This window comes from Entelurus aequoreus, linkage group LG14, assembly GCF_033978785.1.
Source record: "Entelurus aequoreus isolate RoL-2023_Sb linkage group LG14, RoL_Eaeq_v1.1, whole genome shotgun sequence".
Lineage (NCBI taxonomy): Eukaryota > Metazoa > Chordata > Actinopteri > Syngnathiformes > Syngnathidae > Entelurus > Entelurus aequoreus.
In genome coordinates this window covers 31,839,441-31,861,229 of record NC_084744.1, presented here as the reverse complement: position 1 = coordinate 31,861,229, position 21,789 = coordinate 31,839,441, and the positions used below count along the sequence as shown (strand labels likewise).

Sequence of the window (21,789 nt, the reverse complement as noted above, 5' to 3'; positions counted from 1 at the left end):
CATTAATTTGAGCGAGGATGAAAGATTTGTGGATGAGTAAAGTGCAAGTGAAGGACTAGTGGGGAGTTGAAGCTATTCAGATAGAGAAGATGCTGTGAGAGCCGGGGGTGACCTGATATTCAGCTGGGAATGACTACAACAGTAAATAAACACAAGACATATATATACTCTATTAGCCACAACAAAACCAGGCTTATATTTAATATGCCACAAATTAATCCTGCATAAAAACACCTGCGTGTTTGTTACGCTAGCTCCTAGCTCCTCTGCTAGCTCCTAGCTCCATAGAACACGCCAATACAATTCAAACACCTGATCAACACACACAATCACTCAGCCCAAAAGACCGTTCACCTAACCCAAGGTTCATAAAGCTTATATATTTTTAAAAAGTTACGTACGTGACGCGCACATACGGTCAAGCTCTCAAATGTTTAGCAGCCAAAGCTGCATACTCACGGTACCTGATATTCAGCTGGGAATGACTACAACAGTAAATAAACACAAGACATATATATACTCTATTAGCCACAACACAACCAGGCTTATATTTAATATGACACAAATTAATCCTGCATAAAAACACCTGCGTGTTTGTTATGCTAGCTCCTATCTCCTATGCTAGCTCCTAGCTCCATAGAACACGCCAATACAATTCAAACACCTGATCAACACACACAATCACTCAGCCCAAAGGACCGTTCACCTAACCCAAGGTTCATAAAGCTTATATATTTTAAAAAAGTTACGTACATACGCAAAAAAAAGTTGCGCACATACGGTCAAGCGATCAAATGTTTAGAAGCCAAAGCTGCATACTCACAGTAGCACGTCTGCGTCTTTGTCATCCAAATCAAAGTAATCCTGGTAAGAGTCTGTGTTGTCCCAGTTCTCTACAGGCGTCTGTGTATCGAAGTCAAAAGTCCTCCTGGTTAGAGTCTCTGTTATCCGAGTTCTTCCATCTTGACTGCATCTTTCGGGAATGTAAACAAAGAAGCGCCGGCTGTGTACTGTTGTGGCTGACTACGTTCGAAAAATACGTCCATTTCGCACCGACAACTTTCTTCTTTGCTTGCTCAGCTTCCTTCTCCATAATGCAATGAACATGATTGAAACAGATTCACGAACACAGATGTCCAGAATACTGTGGAATTATGAAATGAAAACAGAGCTTTTTCGTATTGGCTTCAATGTGGAAGGCATACCCGTGTTCGCCGGTCGACGTCACGCGCATACGTCATCCTCAGAGGCGTTTCGAACCGGAAGTTTAGCGGCAAATTTAAAATGTCACTTTATAAGTTAACCCGGCCGTATTGGCATGTGTTATAATGTTAAGATTTCATCATTGATATATAAACTATCAGACTGCGTGGTCGGTAGTAGTGGGTTTCAGTAGGCCTTTAATAATACTAACACATCATTAACATGTTAGCTTATTAGCTCATGCTAACAACGGTAGTTTAATTACAATACAACAGCATGTACAAACATGCATGAAAACTCCTACAGACATCACACATCGGACGGTTTAGTAACTATGAATTGTTTTAGTTATATTGTAAAACTTACAAATGCTTCTCGGAGTGATGAATGAAGAATCCGTACGAATAGACACGCTAGAAGACGGAAAAGCACTTCTACTTCCGGTTGAAAGGACTAAATGGAAGGACTTGTCTAAAAGATGGCGCCATAGCACAAACATTAACACACCTTATTAGTGTGTTTGCTTTGTTTTTTGGGTTTTTTAACTATTTGCATTATGGCAATCTGCAAAAAAATTTTTATAAATTTTCTGCACTGTTTTATAAGATGCAGGGGTCAAAGCATAGGGGAAAAAATGGCTGCATTATGGCCATCAGCAAAGAAAAATTTATAAATTCTCTGCACTGATTTATAAGATGCAGGCGTCAAAGCATAGGGGAAAAAAATAGCTGCTTATAGTCCGGATTTACGATACTGTGGTGACTATTCTTGATCCGTCCTGAGCTGCAACGCACTACATTATATGGGTCTCCATTTCATTTGTTTTGTATTTGTCACGGCGCGGGCTCGAACTCGCTTTTCCCCGGCAGCTGGGTCTTCCAGCACCTCCGCTGGCAGCGCGCCGAGACACGCCCCTGCTTGCGCTGGCCGCGTCACGCCCACATGCCTGCAAGGCTGTGGGCAATCTGCACACCTGGGACCGATAAGGGCGAGCTGGATAAAGGACCAGTGGACCCAAGGATCCTTGCTGGAACTTAGTTACCCTTTGTATACCGAAAGCCGACAAGCCTTATGCTCTCTGTCTCTCTCTGCGTTTTTCCCTCCGTGTTCTGATGTCCTTGTTGTCCTCCCACAGTGCCTTCCTGAGTCTTACCCATTGTGATCTACCGTTGTTCCCTTGTGGATTTGGACTGCCTTCCTTGATCCTCGACCCTCGCCTGGACACGGACCTTGTCACTTCTCTCCTGCCCTCGACGGTTTGCTTGTGCACGGACTGCCTTACTGCTTAGTCCCTCCTCTCGCTCTCCTCAACACTAGGTAACACACACTTCAGCTAATCATACACATAGCCTCAAACATACTCTCTTAGTTTAGTCACATTCCATTTCCTTAGTTTAGTTATTAGTTAGTATTTATTATTATTATATAGATATATTGACTATATATATAATAAATCATTGAACATTACTGCCCCCTGGTGTCTGTGTCGTCACAACTCCCTCCTCCAACCATAACAATATTATTATATCTGAATCTGTATTTTATCATACCGCTGCCTAATTGAACTTTTTGTGGACCATACCATCAACCTACCGGGGACGGCAGATGGAAATTAGCCTTTGACTACAATCTGGCACAGTTACATGCTATATGTTCATTAATGTAACAGCCATGACCGTCCTTTGTAACAAATATATGACAAATATAACAAATGGCGACTTCCTATCGGGAGTTTCATTACACATCTATGAGCAAACGTATTGGTGTGTCTGGTGGGGCAGGCCAAAGTGATCAATTATCCATCCATCCATCCATCCATCCATCCATCTTCTTCCGCTTATCCGAGGTCGGGTCGCGGGGGCAGCAGTCTAAGCAGGGAAGCCCAGACTTTCCTCTCCCCAGCCACTTCGTCCAGCTCCTCCCGGGGGATCCCGAGGCGTTTCCAGGCCAGCCGGGAGACATAGTCCTCCCAACGTGTCCTGGGTCTTCCCCGTGGCCTCCTACCGGTCGGACGTGCCCGAAACACCTCCCTAGGGAGGCGTTCGGGTGGCATCCTGAGCAGATTCCCGAACCACCTCAACTGGCTCCTCTCCATGTGGAGGAGCAGCGGCTTTACTTTGAGCTCCCCCCGGATGGCAGAGCTTCTCACCCTATCTCTAAGGGAGAGCCCCACCACCCGGCGGAGGAAACTCATTGCGGCCGCTTGTACCCGTGATCTTGTGGGGACGGCGTGGCGAAGTTGGGAGAGTGGCCGTGCCAGCAATCTGAGGGTTACTGGTTCAATCCCCACCTTCTACCATCCTAGTCACGTCCGTTGTGTCCTTGGGCAAGACACTTCACCCTTGCTCCTGATGGGTCCTGGTTAGCGCCTTGCATGGCAGCTCCCGCCATCAATGTGTGAATGTGTGTGTGAATGGGTGAATGTGGAAATACTGTCAAAGCGCTTTGGGCTCCTTAAAAAGGGGTAGAAAAGCGCTATATAAGTACAACCCATGTACCATTTGTGGAAGAAAATGGATGGATGGATGGAATAAAAATTTTAAAAAATATATATCCAGTCTGGACTGGTTTTTAACCTAAATTTAAATTGGCTCAGAGACTGGGAGGATCTAATGGATCGTGGAAGGTTGTTCCACAGTCCACTGAGAAGGCCCTACCTCCTCTGGTTTTGAGTCTGGTTTTAGGGACAGCCAGGAGGAGCTGGTCTGAAGACCTCAGGGTCCTGCTGGGATAATAAGGCTGAAGCAACTCAATAAGATTGGGCGGGGTTACTTGGTGCCAGCATTGAAAAACAATACATTTTAAAACACACTCTAAAAGTTACGGGGAGGCAATGAAGGGTGACCAGTACAGGGGTTGAGACTTTTTTTTTTATTAATTGAGACTTTTATTAGTAGGTTGCACAGTGAAGTACATTATCCGTACAATTGACCTCTAAATGGTAACACCCGAATAAGTTTTTCAACTTGTTTAAGTCGGGGTTTTGATTGATTGATTGAAACTTTTATTAGTAGGTTCTACAGTGAAGTACATAATCCGTACAATTGACCACTAAATGGTAACACCCGAATAAGTTTTTGAACTTGTTTAAGTCGAGGTCCACTTAAATTGATTCATGATACAGATATATACTATCATATATACTATCATCATAATACAGTCATCACACAAGATAATCATCAGAGTATATACATTGAATTAATTACATTATTTACAATCTGGGGTGTGGGATATGGAGGGGGAGGGAGTGGGGGTTAGGTTTGGTTGGTATTAACACTTCTGTCATCAACAATAAGCATCAACAATTGCATCATCAGAGAAATGGACATTGAAACAGTGTAGGTCTGACTTGGTAGGATATGTACAGCATGTAGTGGACATAGAGAGAGAGATCAGAAAGTATAAGAAAAACATTTGATTATTAACAATCCGGGGAGGGTGTTAGTTTAGGGTTGAAGTTGCCTGTAGGTGTACTTTTATTGCGGTTTTGAAGGAGGATAGAGATGCCCATTCTTTTATACCTGTTGGGAGCGCATTCCACATTGATGTGGCATAGAAAGAGAATGAGTTAAGACCTTTGTTAGTTCGGAATCTGGGTTTAACGTGGTTAGTGGAGCTCCCCCTGGTGTTGTGGTTATGACGGTCATTTACGTTAAGGAAGTAGTTTGACATGTACTTTGGTATCAGGGAGGTGTAGCGGATTTTATAGACTAGGCTCAGTGCAAGTTGTTTTACTCTGTCCTCCACCCTGAGCCAGCCCACTTTGGAGAAGTGGGTAGGAGTGTGGTGTGATCTGGGGTGGAGGTCTAAAAGTAATCTGACTAGCTTGTTCTGGGATGTTTAGAGTTTAGATTTGAGGGTTTTGGAGGTGCTAGGGTACCAGGAGGTGCATGCGTATTCGAAAAAGGGTTGAACGAGAGTTCCCGCTAGAATCCTCATGGTGATTTTGTTGACTAGAGAGGAGATTCTATAGAGAAATCTCGTTCGTTGGTTGACCTTTTTGATTACCTTGGTTGCCATTTTATCACAGGAAAGATTAGCCTCTAGAATGGAACCTAGGTAGGTGACCTCATCTTTCCTGGTGATAACAATGTCACCCAGTTTTATAGTGAAGTCATTGACTTTCTTAAGGTTGATGTGGGACCCAAACAGGATGGATTCTGTTTTACCCAAGTGTATGGATAGCTTGTTGTCAGCGAGCCAGGTGCAAGTTCTACAGAGTTCAGCACTGAGGATTTTCTCCACCTGTGACTTGTCCTTGTCTGATACCAGCAAAGCCGAGTTATCCGCAAACAAGAACAATTCACAGTCGCATGCCGATGACAAGTCGTTTATGTATATTAGGAACAGTAAAGGTCCCAATACACTGCCTTGGGGGACTCCACAGCTCACAGAGAAGGGGGGGGGGGACACGGTGCCGTTCAGCTCTACCACCTGTTCCCTCCCCTCCAAATAAGATTGCATCCAGCTCGATGAGGTTTTGTTAAATCCGATTGCTCTGAGCTTATCCAACAGTATAGCGTGGTTAACGGTGTCAAAGGCCTTCTGAAGATCCAGCATGACCATGCCGCAGTATTTGCCTGCGTCCACCTCATGTTTGATGTGGTCGGTCAGATAGAGAAGGCATGTGTCAGTGGAGTGGTTAGTTCTGAAGCCGGATTGGAATTTGTACATGAGTTTATTGGTGGCAAGGTAACCATCGACCTGTTCATAAACTATTTTCTCCATTACTTTCGAGATGGAACTGAGAATAGAAACAGGTCGGTAGTTGCCAGGTTCCAATTTGCTTCCTTTTTTAAAGAGGGGAGTTACTCTTGCTATCTTAAAATATTTTGGTACTTGGCTTTGTGAAATTGAGAGGTTTATTATGTGCGTGATGATTGGGGCAATGATGGAGGCAGAGTCCCTGAGGAATCTGGAGGGAATATTGTCAAGGCCGGTAGACTTGTTTGGGTGGAGTGCGCTCAATTTTTTAAGCACCTCATCAGCTGTGACCATTTCTAATTTGAAATCATTTTTGGATACTCCTAGCTTTCTGTAGAAGGCTTTAATGTGTTCTACACCAAAGAGTTGCGGCTATGCTGGTGAAAAAGGCGTTATGTCTGCTTGCTACCTCCATTTTGTCTGTAATGAGGGAGTCACCCTCCTTGATGCTGATGTTGGTGAGTCTGGTTTTAAGTTTTTGGCTGCAACCGGGAAGCTGGTTGTTGGGTAATGTGCTCACGTCGTTTGGTTTTGGTTCAAAGACGAGCAGAAGAGTTCTGTAAGCGCTGCAGCCGCCGGAGAGAGACCTGATCCAGGCCTACGTACAAAGAATGACAGTAGTCCAGGCGTGACGTCACAAATGCATGGATAGCTCTTTAAAAGTCAGCCTGTGGAAGAAACTGTTTTATTTTGGCAAGAAGTAGAAGTCATGTCAGATATGAACAACAGACTGAATGTTTTCAGCTGCAAACGCTGCATTAAAAGCATGTGATTAAAGCAGGGGTGTCAAACTCATTTTAGATGGGAGGCCACATGGAGAAAAATCTACTCCTAAGTGAGCCGGACTGGTAAAATCACGGCACGATAACTTCAAAATAAAGACAACTTCAGATTGTTTTCTTTGTTTAAAAATAGAACAAGCACATTCTGAAATTGTACAAATCCTAATGTTATTATTTTTTTATTTTTTTTACAATTACCTAGTATATATACTTTATTTGTCGTTATTCATATTTTCTGAATACATTATGTGATAATGTTCCTCAGTCAACTCATTGGTGTTCATTTTCATTTTCAATCCATCAAAATCAAACTACAGTATGTTATTTATGTAGTTTGATAATTTTCCTCGACTGATGTACTCACATCACGTGGTTTATTTTGTACATGTCTACAAAGATACAAAGAATTGCTTTTGCGACATCCAGTGGACACATTTAGAACAGCTGTTTCTTTCATTCCAAAATTTCAGGTTCATTTTTATTCTTAGCAAACTCATCCCACGGGCCAGATAAAACCTGTTTGCGGGCCTGATCCGGCCCTCGGGCTGTACGTTTGACACTCCTGGAGTAAAGTATAATATTCCTATAATTTGATGTTTACAGAATATTCTATACTTCTAATTTTGAAACATGCATTTGATATTTTTAAATATCAGTAATACACAAAATAGTGTATTTTGAAACAAATTACACTTCTGTATTCCTAAAAATCAGTAATAAACAATCAATATATGTGCATCTTTTTAACAATCAAGCAAACCCAGTCCATAGTTTATTCTAATTATTTCTGCTTAGTGCATACTAAAATAATGAACTATCTAGACACATGTTCATTTTATTTACGTCACATTTTGTTTGCATTAATTATTCATTGATTAGATCACATTATTCCGATGAAAATATTCCACTGTCGTGGTCCAAAGATGTTACTTATTCATTTCCACAAACTTATTTTCAGCAGCATTTGAAAATATATATATATATATATTTCTGATTCACTTCCGTTGTCACCACAGTGGGCGGTCGCTTACAAAAGCTGCGCGCGCAGCTTGACCGGCTCAAGATGGCGGCCGAACTCCCTGTCCCGCAGCACCCGGTACGGAAGCAAGCAAAATACAAGATGGCGTTTGACAGAGAAGACGTTATTGTTCTGTGTTCTTCATCAGTGCGTCGTTTAAATAGAGTAAATATCGTTAATAATTGTTTGTATTTGGGTACATTAGTCTGAGCGCACTCGTGCTAGCTTCGCTTGCTAGTTAGCTTGGCTTGTTAGCTGCTAACAAAGAGACACGGACGTTACCAACACATCGCTAAGTAGAGATCAAATGTGAGTGTAAAGTGTTGAGATTGTGTGAAAATGTGCGAAAGAACGATAGCAAAGTATGAGGACGAACTTTGTCCAACAAAAGAGGAAAACAATCAACTACTGGACGCTGTTTTCAAAAAACATCAAGATGTGTTACACAGAACAGGTTTGTTTACTTCTAACTCTCACATCTTTACTGACTTTATATTTCATTATTGACACTATTCTTAAATACCTATATTGTTAATAGGAAGGTGAATTGTCTTGTGAGGATGACGCACTGCTTTGTTTTTATATTGTTCATGAAAAGGACACAGTTTCACTGCAAAAACTGAAATCTAAGTAAGATGAAATATCTCAAATAAGGGTGATATTTGCTTATTTTCTGTCTGATGAGATACTTCTTCCCACTAAGCAGATTTTATGTTAGAGTGTTGTACTTGTTTTAAGTGTTTTGGTCCTAAATGATCTCAGTAAGATATTACAGCTTGTTGCTGAGATTTTATGACCTATATTGAGTAAAACATGCTTGAAAAGTTGGAGAAGTCGGCAAAAGTCCCAAAAATGTTTGAAATACCTACCCAGGTTGGAGTCCCACATGAGTCTCAACCTCGAACCCGGGTGTGATTTTACCCACTTTTCTCACTTTTCTCCCTGCCTTCCCGTAGGACTTTGCTGGGTGTTATGGACATTTTAGGCATCCCGGGACTTGCGCGGCCATATATAAGATTTTATCTTGGAGTTTTTTACTTGTTTTAAGGGTTTTGGTCCTAAATGATCTCAGTAAGATATTACAGCTTGTTGCTGAGATTTGATGACCTATATTGAGTAGAACATGCTTGAAACTATTTTTGTCCAAATGTCCAAAACACACCCAGCAATGGTGCACAGGAAGGCGGGGAAGAAGAGGGGGAAAGGTGGCCAAAATGGTCAAAAGTCCCAATTTTTTTCCAAAATACTTCCCCGGGTTCCAGTCCCACGAGTCCTGCCGCCGGGATGCAAAAAAATGTCCAAAACGCAAAAGTGAGAAAAGTCGTCAAAAGTCCCCAAAAATGTTCAAAATACCTACCCAGGTTCGAGTCCCACGGGGAGGGGGGATACAAGTTGGAGAAGTCTGCAAAAGTCCCAAAAATGTTCAAAATACTTACCCAGGTTCGAGTCCCACATGAGTCTCAACCTTGAACCCGGGTGTGATTTTTGAACATTTTACCGACTTTTCTCACTTTTCTCCCTGCCTTCCCGTGGGACTTTGCTGTGCGCGTTTTGGACATTTTAGGCATCCCGGCCGGTGGCGGGACTTGTGGGACTCGAACCTGTGTAGGTATTTAGAAATTTTTTTGGACTTTTGCCAACTTTTATCCCCCACCCGTGGGACTCGGGTGGGTGTGTTATGGACATTTTGGGCATCCCGGGACTTGCGCGGCCATATATAACATTTTATGTTAGAGTGTTTTACTTGTTTTAAGGGTTTTGGTCCTAAATGATCTCAGTAAGATATTACAGCTTGTTGCTGAGATTTGATTACCTATATTGAGTAAAACATGCTTGAAACTACAATATCAACTGTTGCAAAGCTGTGTCATCAACACTCACAAGTATAAAACTACTTCTTTAAAGTAATTTATTTCTTATTTCAAGCATGAAAAAAAAAGTCATGGCTTTGACACAATTGTGTCTCATAATTTAAACGGATGAAAGCCAAATGGACTTTGCTGCTTTATTTTCAATGAAACAATAGAAAATACGTACTCAAATAGTAGTACAGTTGTTATTAGTGAGAATATACTTATTTTAAAGGCCTACTGAAAGCCACTACTACAGACCACGCAGTCTGATAGTTTATATATCAATGATGAAATCTTAACATTGCAACACATGCCAATACGGCCGGGTTAACTTATAAAGTGCAATTTTAAATTTCCTGCCACACTTCCGCTTGAAAACGTCTCGGTATGATGACGTATGCGCGTGACGTAGCCAGTTTAACAGAGGTATGGCTTCCCCATTGAAGCCAATACGAAATAGCTCTGTTTTCCACAGTATTCTGGACATCTGTGTTGGTGAATCTGTTGCAATTTGTTCATTGCATTATGGAGAAAGAAGCTGATCAAGCAAAGAAGAAAGTTGTCGGTGCGAAGCGGATATTTTGCGAGGGAAGTCAGCAACACAACACAGCCGGTGTTTGTTTACATTCCCGAAAGATGCAGTCAAGATCGAAGAACCCGGACAACAGAGACTCAAACCAGGAGGACTTTGATTTGGATACACAGACGCGATACCGTGAGTACGTAGCTGTGCTTCCAAACATTTGATCGCTTGCTATAACTAGCTCGAGCTAGGAGCTAGCATATCAAACACCTAGGTGTTTGTTATGCGGGATTAATTTGTGGCATATTAAATATAAGCCTGGTTGTGTTGTGGCTAATAGAGTATATATATGTCTTGTGTCTATTTACTGTTGTAGTCATTCCCAGCTGAATATCAGGTCCCACCCGCGCGCTTCCAAACATTTGATTGCTTGCCCGTACGTGCGTGTCATGCACGTAACTTTGGTTAAATATATAAGCTTTATGAACCTTGGGTTAGGTGAACGGTCCTTTGGGCTGAGTGATTGTGTGTGTTGTGCAGGTGTTTGAATTATATTGGCGGGTTATATATACGGTATCCCGTCCATATTACCCGCTCGAGCTATAACTAGCTCAAGCTAGTAGCTAGGAGCTAGCATATCAAACACCTAGGTGTTTTTATGCGGGATTAATCTGTGGGATATTAAATATAAGCCTGGTTGTGTTGTGGCTAATAGAGTATATATATGTCTTGTGTTTATTTACTGTTGTAGTCATTCGCAGCTGAATATCAGGTCACCCCCGGCTCTCACAGCATCTTCCCTATCTGAATCGCTTCCACTCCCCACTAGACCTTCACTTGCATGTTCCTCATCCACAAATATTTCATCCTCGTTTAAATTAATGGGGAAATCGTCGCTTTCTCGTTCCGAATCTCTCTCACTTCTGGCGGCCATCATTGTAAACAATAGGGAACTTTGCGGCTATGTTCAATTGACTACGTCACGCTACTTCCGGTAGGGGCAAGCCTTTTTTTATTGGATACCAAAAGTTGGGATCTTTATCGTCGTTGTTTTATACTAAATCCTTTCAGCAAAAATATGGCAATATCGCGAAATGATCAAGTATGACACATAGAATAGATCTGCTATCCCCGTTTAAATAAATAAAAATCATTTCAGTAGGCCTTTAAGGTATTTTTGGGTTCATTGAGGTTAGCTAATTTTACTTGTTTTGGAAAGTCTTGACAAGCCAAATTTTCTTGTTCTATTGGCAGATAATTTTGCTTAGTTGAAATAAAATACCCCTCTTTTTTTTTTTTTTTTTTCTTGTTTTTGAACACTGACTTTTTGCAGTGTTGAGGTTGATGTTCCTCTCAGTTTGTAACAAAGTGTATCAACATGTTTACACAAAACTCACACATTCACCAAATATATTTTTACATGGTAATAATCAATATAACTCATAGTTACGTGGCTAATTTCACTTCCTGATTGTGATTTACATGCATCAATAAGTGAAAGTACCGTATTTCCTTGAATTGCCGCCGGGAATATAGTATGTGCATGCCTAGAATTACTGCCGGGTCAAACTTGTTTAGCAAAATAATTAGCGCATGCTTAGCATTATCGCCGGCTCAGGATTAAGGCTTCGTTTCGCAAAATATTATTTTTATTAGTGCATGTATAGAATTTCCGCCGGGTCAAACTCGTTTCGCAAAATAATTAGCATATGCCTAGAATTTCTGCCGGGTCAAACTCGTCACGTCACGAGTGACAATTCACCTGTCATCATTTTCAAAATGGAGGAGGCTGATTTCAGTAATTTAAAATCGCATAAAGGGAAGAAGATTAAGAGCTATTCAGTAGGATCTAAGGTCCAAGCTATTGAATATGCTAAAAAGAACAGTAAGCAGCTATGTTTTATTAACATACCGCAGCTGCGTGTGTCAAATATGAGTCATTAAATGATTCCCGCCTCCTGGTGGTAGAGGGCGCTAGTGATTCTTCTTGCGACTACCGGTACTCGGCTGCAGAAGAAGTGACAACAAGCAGCAACAGCTTTAGCAGCGATCGTTTATTTTTTCCTCTCGCTTGCACTTTTAACATGGAGGATTACATATCTAAAATAAAACAGTTTTCTAAATTGGATTTTTAATCGAAGCAGGAGGTAATAATTAAAGGAATATCTCCATCGAGACAGAGAGATTTTTAAAACTGAAGAACGATAAGGAAGACTTCTATAAACAAGTTATGGATGCTTTTGTTCAGAAGCAGCTGCGCATGGACTTCATTTATGAGTAAAGGTAAGACCATAATAACGTTTTTTTTAATTAAATGTGCTTTTCATGATGGTATCCTTACATCACACTCAAAGCGCAGACCTAAATTTACCTCATGCCTTTGGTAAGTGCCGGAGTGAGAAGAGGTTTTAAAATAATTAGCGCATGCTTGCCTATACCGCATGCCTTTGGTAAGCGCCGGAGTGAGAAGAGGTTTGAAATTAATTACCGCCCCGGCGCCAATTCAAGGAAATACGGTAAATATTTCTTGTCAATAACCAAAGTAGTCAACACTTGATTTACTAAAAGACCATCGAGGTGACTGGCTTTCCTTCAGCGTGTCGTAGCATGTTTGGCGGCTGCAAAGTGGTCGTTTGGGTAAACATTTGCTCTAAAGGGGTATTTGAACAAGTAAACAGTACAGTAGGTACTTGATGTTGATACATGTAATGCTCATAAGGGTATTCTAGTCAAATATGCAGAGATGAGATGTGTCAGTGGTCCTCGTCAGCCAGAAAACGTTGATTTTGGGGCGGCAGCGGTAAAGTTCCGATCCATGAAGGAAAGAAGAAAGTGAATGAATGTTTATAAGTGAATACATTTACATATGCATACAAATTTGTTTTCTTTTGTGTTATTTTTTTGATGAATGAATTAACGTTTATGACAACCTTTTTCCAAAACACAATATAGAATGTGAGATACACTATATTGCCAAAAGTATTTGCCCACACATCCAAGCACTTCTCTGGAGTGATGAATCACGCTTTTCCATCTGGCAATCTGATGGACCAGTCTGGGTTTGGAGGTTGCCAGGAGAACGCTACATTTCGGACTGTGTTGTGCCGAGTGTGAAATTTGGTGGAGGAGGAATTATGGTGTGGGGTTGTTTTTCAGGAGTTGGGCTTGGCCCCTTAGTTCCAGTGAAAGGAACTTTGACATGCTGGACAATTCCATGCTCCCAACCTTGTGGGAACAGTTTGGAGCGGGCCCCTTCCTCTTCCAACATGACTGTGCACCAGTGCACAAAGCAAGGTCCATAAAGACATGGATGACAGAGTCTGGTGTGGATGAACTTGACTGGCCTGCACAGAGTCCTGACCTGAACCTGATAGAACACCTTTGGGATGAAATTAGAGAGCCAGGCCTCCTCCACCAACATCAGTGTGTGACCACTCCGCCGTTTGCAGCTTGTACAAAACGCGGCTCCCCGTCTCCTCACCAGTACCAAAAAACGCGAGCACATCACCCCAGTGCTGGCCTCACTCCACTGGCTCCCTGTCCGTCACCGCATTGATTTTAAATGACTTTTAATTGTTTTTGAATCCCTAAACGGTCTGGCCCCACAATACCTGACCGAGCTGCTGCATCACCATACCTCGTCTAGAGCCTTGAGGTTAGCTGACCAAATGCTTTTGGCGGTCCCCAGATCCAGGCTAAAGACCAGAGGGGACAGAGCCTTTTCCGTTGCCGCCCCTAAGCTCTGGAACAGCCTTCCCCTCCACATTAGGTCAGCCCAGAGCCTGGGGGTCTTCGAAACCCTCCTTAAGACCTACCTCTTCTCGCTGGCCTTTGACCCGAGCTGAGTCCGCCCACTAGGCCACCATTTCTAGTCCCCCCCCCTCCCACCCCTTCGCTTTAGTTGTATTTTTCAATTTGTCGCACTTTTATTATTATTATTTTCATTCTGCAAATTTTTTTTTTGCACTATCTTGTTTAGAACATTCATTGTTTATTTTCTTTTTTTTTGTTTTTTTGTTTTGCTTAATTATTATTTTTTTTGCTCTATGCTTTTTTAACCTGTAAAGCACTTTGGTTCAATTTAAAAGTTGTTGAAAACGTGCTATATAAATAAAGTTGACTTGACTTGACTTGACTTGACTTGACCTCACCAATGCGCTTTTGGAAGAATGGTGGAAAATTCCTATAAACGCACTCTGCAACCTTGTGGACAGCCTTCCCAGAAGAGTTGAAGCTGTAATAGCTGCAAAAGGTGGACCCACATCACATTGAACCCTATGGGTTAGGAATGGGATGGCACTTCAAGTTCATATGTGAGTCAAGGCAGGTGGCCAAATACTTTTGGCAATATAGTGTATAACAGGATAATGCATACATTTATCATTTGTTTTCAAAACGGTTACAAAAAAGTGGGACCCCAAAAATTTAAAATGGAACCCCATTTTCCTAGCGCCAACAATGGTTTAGCTACACACTTTCAACACAAATATTGTCATTGTGTTAAAGGCCTACTGAAATGAAATTTTTCTATTTAAACGGGGATAGCAGATCCATTCTATGTGTCATAAATGATCATTTCGCGATATTGCCATATTTTTGCTGAAAGGATTTAGTAGAGAACAACGACGATAAAGTTCGCAACTTTTGGTCGCTGATAAAAAAAAGCCTTGCCTATACCGGAAGTAGCGTGACGTCACCAGAGGAAGGGCTCCTCACAATTCCCCGTTGTTTACAATGGAGCGAGAGAGATTCGGACCGAGAAAGTGACGATTACCCCATTAATTTGAGCGAGGATGAAAGATTCGTGGATGAGGAACGTTAGAGTGAAGGACTAGAGTGCAGTGCAGGGTGTATCTTTTTTCGCTCTGACCGTAATTTAGGTACAAGCTGGCTCATTGGATTCCACACTCTCTCTTTTTTCTATTGTGGATCACAGATTTGTATTTTAAACCACCTCGGATACTATATCCTCTTGAAAATGAGAGTCGAGAACGCGAAATGGACATTCACAGTGACTTTTATCTCCACGACAATACATCGTTGACGCACTTTAGCTACGGAGCTAACGTGATAGCATCGGTCTCAAATGCAGATAGAAACAAAGTTAAAAAAAACCCTGACTGGAAGGATAGACAGAAGATCAACAATACTATTAAACCATGAACATGTAAATACACGGTTAATAATTTCCAGCTTGGCGAAGCTTAACAATTGAAGCTAGCTACGGGGCGGCGGCGGGCGTTGTAGCTTTCGACGACACCCCGGCCGCCATCAGAGTCGGCAAGAAACATTTATTTCCCCAAAGTTACGTACGTGACATGCACATATCGACACGCACGTACGGGCAAGCGATCAAATGTTTGGAAGCCAAAGCTGTACTCACGGTAGTGCGTCTGCTATCCAGCTCAAACACAACACAACCTCCTGGTGTTGCTGTAGTCCGCCGCTAATACACCGATCGCACCTACAACTTTCTTCTTTGCCGTCTCCATTGTCCATTAAACAAATTGCAAAAGATTCACCAACACAGATGTCCAGAATACTGTGGAATTGTTCGATGAAAACAGAGCAGTTTGTATGGTGACACATTGGGTACGAATACTTCCGTTGCCGTCGTGACGTCACGCGCATACGCATCATACATAGACGTTTCCAACCGGAAGTTTAGCGGGAAATTTAAAATTGCACTTTATAAGTTAACCCGGCCGTATTGGCATGTGTTGCAATGTTAAGATTTCATCATTGATATATAAACTATCAGACTGCGTGGTCGCTAGTAGTGGCTTTCAGTAGGCCTTTAACAGTGTCAGTCCAAAACTATTTATATTCTCTCTTATCTTATTTACTTATTTACCCAACAGACGTCCAGCAGCCCCCCCACGTTAAAGAGGAAGAGGAGGCTCCACAGCCCCCCCACATGAAAGAGGAAGAGGAGGAAGTGTGGATCAGTCAGGAGGGAGAGTGTCTTGTAGGGCAGGAGGAGGATGATGTCACCAAGTTTCCACTGACTGTTGTCTCTGTGAAGACTGAAGAGCATGAAGACAAACCACCTGAGTCCTCACAGCTTCATCACAGTCCAAGTAAGCACAACATCCACATATCATTTTATTCCTATTAACGTGCCTCCACTTTGACAGCGTCTTCTCCCCGCCCACTTTGTTGTAGTGTTTAGCGATTCCATAGCGAGTCTACAGACCGATATAAGTTCGAACCGTACGCTACTTTGTATTAGAAATGGCAACAGCGGAGGATGCATGTCCATGTACGAGCCAGTCGGCCCCACAACAAGAGGGTAGAGAAAAGAAGGAGCTTATTGACCATAGCGTTGAACTACAGTGGCGTACGCACGCAAGGCACTCTGGCTACTTTTATACTATGTATGGATAATTTGCTGATGGTTTTTCCAATTTGTGATGTCACCAACTGGGCACTTTCCAAACAGTTCGTTTGGCGGAAGTAGAAAGTAAGGCAAGATTGTTTTATAAATATCTCTGCAATACCACCATAATCTGATTTAATATTTTCAGGACTAATGCATATCCCAATTACCATGGGTAAGAAAAGTTGGTTTTGTATAATAGGGCCCCTTTAAAATCTCTATCGTTGGTCAAATGTATACTTAATAATATCATCTATCATACAAACCCCGTTTCCATATGAGTTGGATAATTGTGTTAGATGTAAATATAAACGGAATACAATGATTTGCAAATCATTTTCAACCCGTATTCAGTTGAATATGCTACAAAGACAACATATGTGATGTTCAAACTGATAAAAAAAAAATGTTGTGCAAATAATCATTAACTTTAGAATTTGATGGCAGCAACACGTGACAAAGAAGTTGGGAAAGGTGGCAATAAATACTGATAAAGTTGAGGAATGCTCATCAAACACTTATTTGGAACATCCCACAGGTGTGCAGGCAAATTGGGAACAGGTGGGTGCCATGATTGGGTATAAAAGTAGATTCCATGAAATGCTCAGTCATTCACAAACAAGGATGGGGCGAGGGTCACCACGTTGTCAACAAATGCCTGAGCAAATTGTTGAACAGTTTAAGAACAACCTTTCTCAAGCAGCTATTGCAAGGAATTTAGGGATTTCACCATCTACGCTCCGTAATATCATCAAAGGGTTCAGAGAATGTGGAGAAATCGCTGCACGTAAGCAGCTAAGCCCGTGACCTTCCATCCCTCAGGCTGTACTGCATCAACAAGCCACATCAGTGTGTAAAGGATATCATCACATGGGCTCAGGAACACTTCAGAAAACCACTGTCAGTAACTGCAGTTGGTCGCTATATCTGTAAGTGCAAGTTAAATCTCTCCTATGCAAGGCGAAAACCGTTTATCAACAACACCCAGAAACGCCGTCGGCTTCACTGGGCCTGAGCTCATCTAAGATGGACTGATTAACTGATGGATTATTAAAATAGTTGCCGATTAATTTAGTCATTGATTCGTTGGATCTATGCTATGCGCATGCGCAGAGGGTTTATTTATTAATTTTTTTTATTTAATTTTTTTTTTTTTTTTTTTTAATTTTTTTTTTAAATAAACCTTTATTTTATAAACTGCAACATTTACAAAGAGCTGAGAAACAATAATCAAAATAAGTATGGTGCCAGTATGCTGTTTTTTTTTCAATAAAATACTGCATAGAATAGAAATGTAGTTTGTCTCTTTTATCCGATTATTAATCGATTAATCGAAGTAATAATCGACAGATCAATCGATTATCAAATTAATCGTTAGTTGCAGCCCTAGTGTGTATATATATATAATGTGTATATATATATATGTGTGTATATATATGTATATATATATATATATAATGTGTATATATATATATATATATATATAAATATATATATGTATGTATGTATGTATGTATGTATGTATGTATGTATGTATGTATGTATGTATGTATGTATATATATATATATATATATATATATATATATATATATATATATATATATATATATATATATATATATATATATATATGTGTGTGTGTGTATATATGTATGTGTGTATATGTATGTATGTATATATATATATATATATATATATATATATATATATATATATATATATATATATATATATATACCATACATGCCAAAAGTTTGGACACACCTTCTCATTCAATGTGTTTTCTTTATTTTCATGACTATTTACATTGTAGATTGTCACATCAAATTTATGAATGAACACATGTGGAGTTATGTACTTAACGAAAAAAGGTGAAATAACTGAAAACATGTTTTATATTCTAGTTTCTTCAAAATAGCCACCCTTGCACACTCTTGGCATTCTCTCCATGAGCTTCAAAAGGTAGTCACCTGAAATGGTTTTCACTTCACAGTGTTGTTGTTTTTTAATTAAGACCAGCCGAGTTGTTGCTTTACGAAACGCTCGTAGCAAACTTGTTTTAAATAGTACAACTAATTTTCAGCTAATATTTAAATTATAAATACTAAAAGTGATCACTGGAAACTTGTGGATTTTTCGACTGTGTTCCCTTGGACTGGAGTTTGTGCCACTTTTCCAATAGTCGTTTTGTAAGTTATGGATTAAAAAACCTAGGCACTATCATCACTGTGCCATTCTAATAAAATAAAGTATTTTAAACTGGGACAGCCTTCACACATTTGCAGACTTAAAAGTCACCTATAAAGTACTGCATGAATTGGCTCCAAAGAAACAACTGTGAGCGTGTCACTCCAGGCTCTGTCAGAGGTGACTTTTATATTCCTCTGCACTTTCAGTAAGTGGGCCTGGTCAGTAAGGAGTGCAAATGTGTAGAACTCAGTACCCGAGGAGGTTAAACTGGTCACAACTTACAAGGCCTTCACAAAATAATTGAAAATGTGGCTTATCAACGCCTACAGCTGCCAGCACTAAACAATGAGCCTGTTTTGATGCTAAGATAAATGTTATGTTGTATTTTAGTTTTTACCAACCATACCAACTTTATTTATAAAGCCCTTTAAAAACAACCACAGTTGAAAACCAAAGGGCTGTACACCACAAAGAAATAGAGGCTGTGGGAGAGGGCGTGGCCTGCGGGTCTGCCTCGGAACGGGGTGTGTCAGGACCGGCCTTGAAGACAGCGACAGGTGCGTAGATGGCCCAGGTGGGCCTTGTTATCTAATCACCTGTCACCTTTATTTAGCTGCAGCCGTGATGAGACGAGTAGTTGGAGTTGGAGGTGCTGCTGAGAGACACAGACGCGGAAAAGACACTTTGCTGAAAAGTAAAAGACTTTGCACGATTGGAGGAAAATAAAACAGTGTTATACCCAGAATTCCGGGCTCTCCTGGCAGTGTGTGGTGGTCTTAGTGTGTGGTGGTCTGAAGAACCCACTGGAGGGCAACCTCTACAGAGACAAAGGACAGGACAAAAATAACATTTAAAACAGAGGTGAAATACACTTTGAAAAAGCAAATACAAATTATCTTGAGAACAATTTGTTAGATAAAAAGCAGTAGAACAGTTAAAAAAGTTAAAAATAGGTTAAAAGCCAGTGAATAAAAATAAAAGTGTTTTATCGTATCGTATATTTATTGTGTGCTTTTATTCTTTTTCTCTCTCTTTCTTTTATTTTTCTTTTCAATGGTAATTTTACTGTCTTTTTTTACACCATGACCAGGGGACTACAGATGAAAACCAGCCTTCTGGCTAGTTCTGGCTTTTTTTTTAACCATGTGTAGTCATGTGTTTTATGAAATTGCATTGTCCCCTTTGAAATAAACTCATCTTATCTAATCATGTAAATCCGAGCAATGTTATTTTTTGACATGTCTGAGCTGCAATCTGTTTGGTTTGTTTGTCTTCTGCAGTCATCCAGCAGCAGCTTAAAAGTCAAGAACAAGGTGTCCCTCGATTGCAGGGAGGGGGCTTCACTTTGTGGCGGGTAAATGCATGGGCCCCCTGTATTAAAGAGGAAGAGGAGGAGCCACAGCACCCTCATTTTAAAAAGGAAGAAGAGGAGCCACATTCCCTTCATTGTAGAGAGGATGATGGGTCACGTTCGCCCCGTATTAAAGAAGAGGAGCCACAGCCACCTCATTTCAAAGAGGAAGGGGAGGAGCCACATCCCCCTTACTCTAAGGAGGAAGAGGAGGAAGTGTGGATCACTCAGGAGGGAGAGTGTCTTCTAGGGCAGGAGGAGGGTGATCCCACCAAGTTTCCACTGACTGGTGTCTCTGTGAAGACTGAAGAGCATGAAGAGAAACCACCTGAGTCCTCACAGCTTCGTCACAGTGCAGGTGAGGAGAAGAGAGAGGCGGAGCCTCCAAGCAGCAGCGCAACACAACACATGACAACAGAAGCTGATGGAGACCACTGTGGAGGATCACAAGCTGTCCATGTTTTAGCTCCACTATCAGATAGTGAGGACACAACGTCGCGGGTTCATGTAAATATGGAGTCACACACCAGAAAAAACCCTTTCAGTTGTTCAGTCCGCGTGGAAAGACTCCCGGTCAAAGATTACATGCCATCGCACCTGAGAACGCACACAGGAGAAAAACATTTCAGTTGTCCAGTGTGTGCTAGAATCTTCCGTGTCAAGGGTAGCATGCAGAGACACACCAGAACACACACAGGAGAAAAACCTTTCAGTTGTTCAGTGTGTGCGAAACGCTTGTGTGACAAGAGGAGCATGCAAAGACACATGAGAACGCACACAGGAGAAAAACCTTTTAGTTGTTCATTATGCGCTAAAAGATTCTCTCATAAAAGTAGCTTGCAAACACACATGAGAACTCACACGGGAGAAAAACCTTTCAGTTGTTCAGTGTGCGGTAAAAGATTCTCTGAAAAGAGTAAAGTGCGAAAGCACAAAAGAACACACATGGGGAAAAAGCCTTTCAGTTGTTTGGTGTGCAGTAAAAGATTCTCAGAGAAAGGTCACCTGCAGAGACACAAGAGAACGCACACGGGAGTAAAACCGTTCTGTTGTTCAGAGTGTGGCCGACGATTCAGTGAAAAAGAAAGAATGCAGAGACACATGAGAACCCACTCAGGAGAAAAACTGTTCAGCTGCGTAGTGTGTGGTAAAAGATGCTCTGACAAAAATAGCATTCAAATACACATGCGCACGCACACCGGAGAAAAGCCGTTCGGTTGTTCGGTGTGCGCCAAAAGATTCTGTGTCAAAGAAAGCATGCAAAGACACGCGAGAACGCACACAGGAGAAAAACCTTTCAGTTGTTCAGTGTGCGGTAAAAGATACTCTGACAAAAGCACTATTCAAAAACACATTAGAAAGCACACAGGAGGCAAACCTCCCAGTTCAGTCTGTGGAAGTCCTCTTTAAATGGACCTTATAGTCAGTAAAGTGAAGTCCGGCTCATTAAATATGTGTGGTGGTCTGTTCTCAATGGGTACGAGGCACCATTTTGCCTATTCTTGAAGAAACATGACCTATGCGTGCATTGGTTTCGGTTGTACGAACTGTTCGAATCGCGAAATGGATAAATGTTTCTTCAGAGTAAGGCAGGCTTATGTTGTGCTAAAATAAATTAAGTAAATTAATAATATAATATATGGCAGCACGGTGGAAGAGGGGTTAGTGTGTCTGCCTCACAATACGAAGGTCCTGGGTTTGCTCCTGCGCTCGGGATCTTTCTGTGTGGAGTTTGCATGTTCTCCCCGTGACTGCGTGGGTTCCCTCCGGGTACTCCGGCTTCCT

At 41.3% G+C, this 21,789-nt stretch overlaps 1 protein-coding gene across 2 annotated transcripts; it reads left to right on the top strand.

Annotated features, from left to right (window-relative positions):
• The first annotated feature begins 1,011 nt into the window (after positions 1–1,011).
• LOC133664752 (gastrula zinc finger protein XlCGF57.1-like) lies at positions 1,012–21,660 on the top strand. Of its 2 annotated transcripts, none has more exons than XM_062069647.1 (3): positions 1,012–2,520; positions 15,945–16,163; positions 19,934–21,660. In XM_062069647.1, exons 2-3 carry the CDS (start codon positions 16,001–16,003, stop codon positions 21,412–21,414), a joined length of 1,644 nt encoding a protein of 547 aa, XP_061925631.1. In that variant the 5' UTR covers positions 1,012–2,520; positions 15,945–16,000; the 3' UTR covers positions 21,415–21,660. The 2 variants fall into 2 exon arrangements, with proteins under 2 accessions (XP_061925631.1, XP_061925630.1); XM_062069646.1 differs by lacking the exon at positions 1,012–2,520 and adding an exon at positions 7,752–8,161.
• The last annotated feature ends 129 nt before the right edge of the window (positions 21,661–21,789 follow it).

Excerpts from the sequence above, each read along its gene's own strand:
- LOC133664752 (XM_062069646.1), top strand. The coding sequence starts at position 8,047 with ATGTGCGAAAGAACGATAGCAAAGTATGAGGACGAACTTTGTCCAACA. Across the intron at positions 8,162-15,944 it reads AGATGTGTTACACAGAACAG|ACGTCCAGCAGCCCCCCCAC; the intron begins GTTTGTTTACTT and ends TTTACCCAACAG. Across the intron at positions 16,164-19,933 it reads ACAGCTTCATCACAGTCCAA|TCATCCAGCAGCAGCTTAAA; the intron begins GTAAGCACAACA and ends TGTCTTCTGCAG.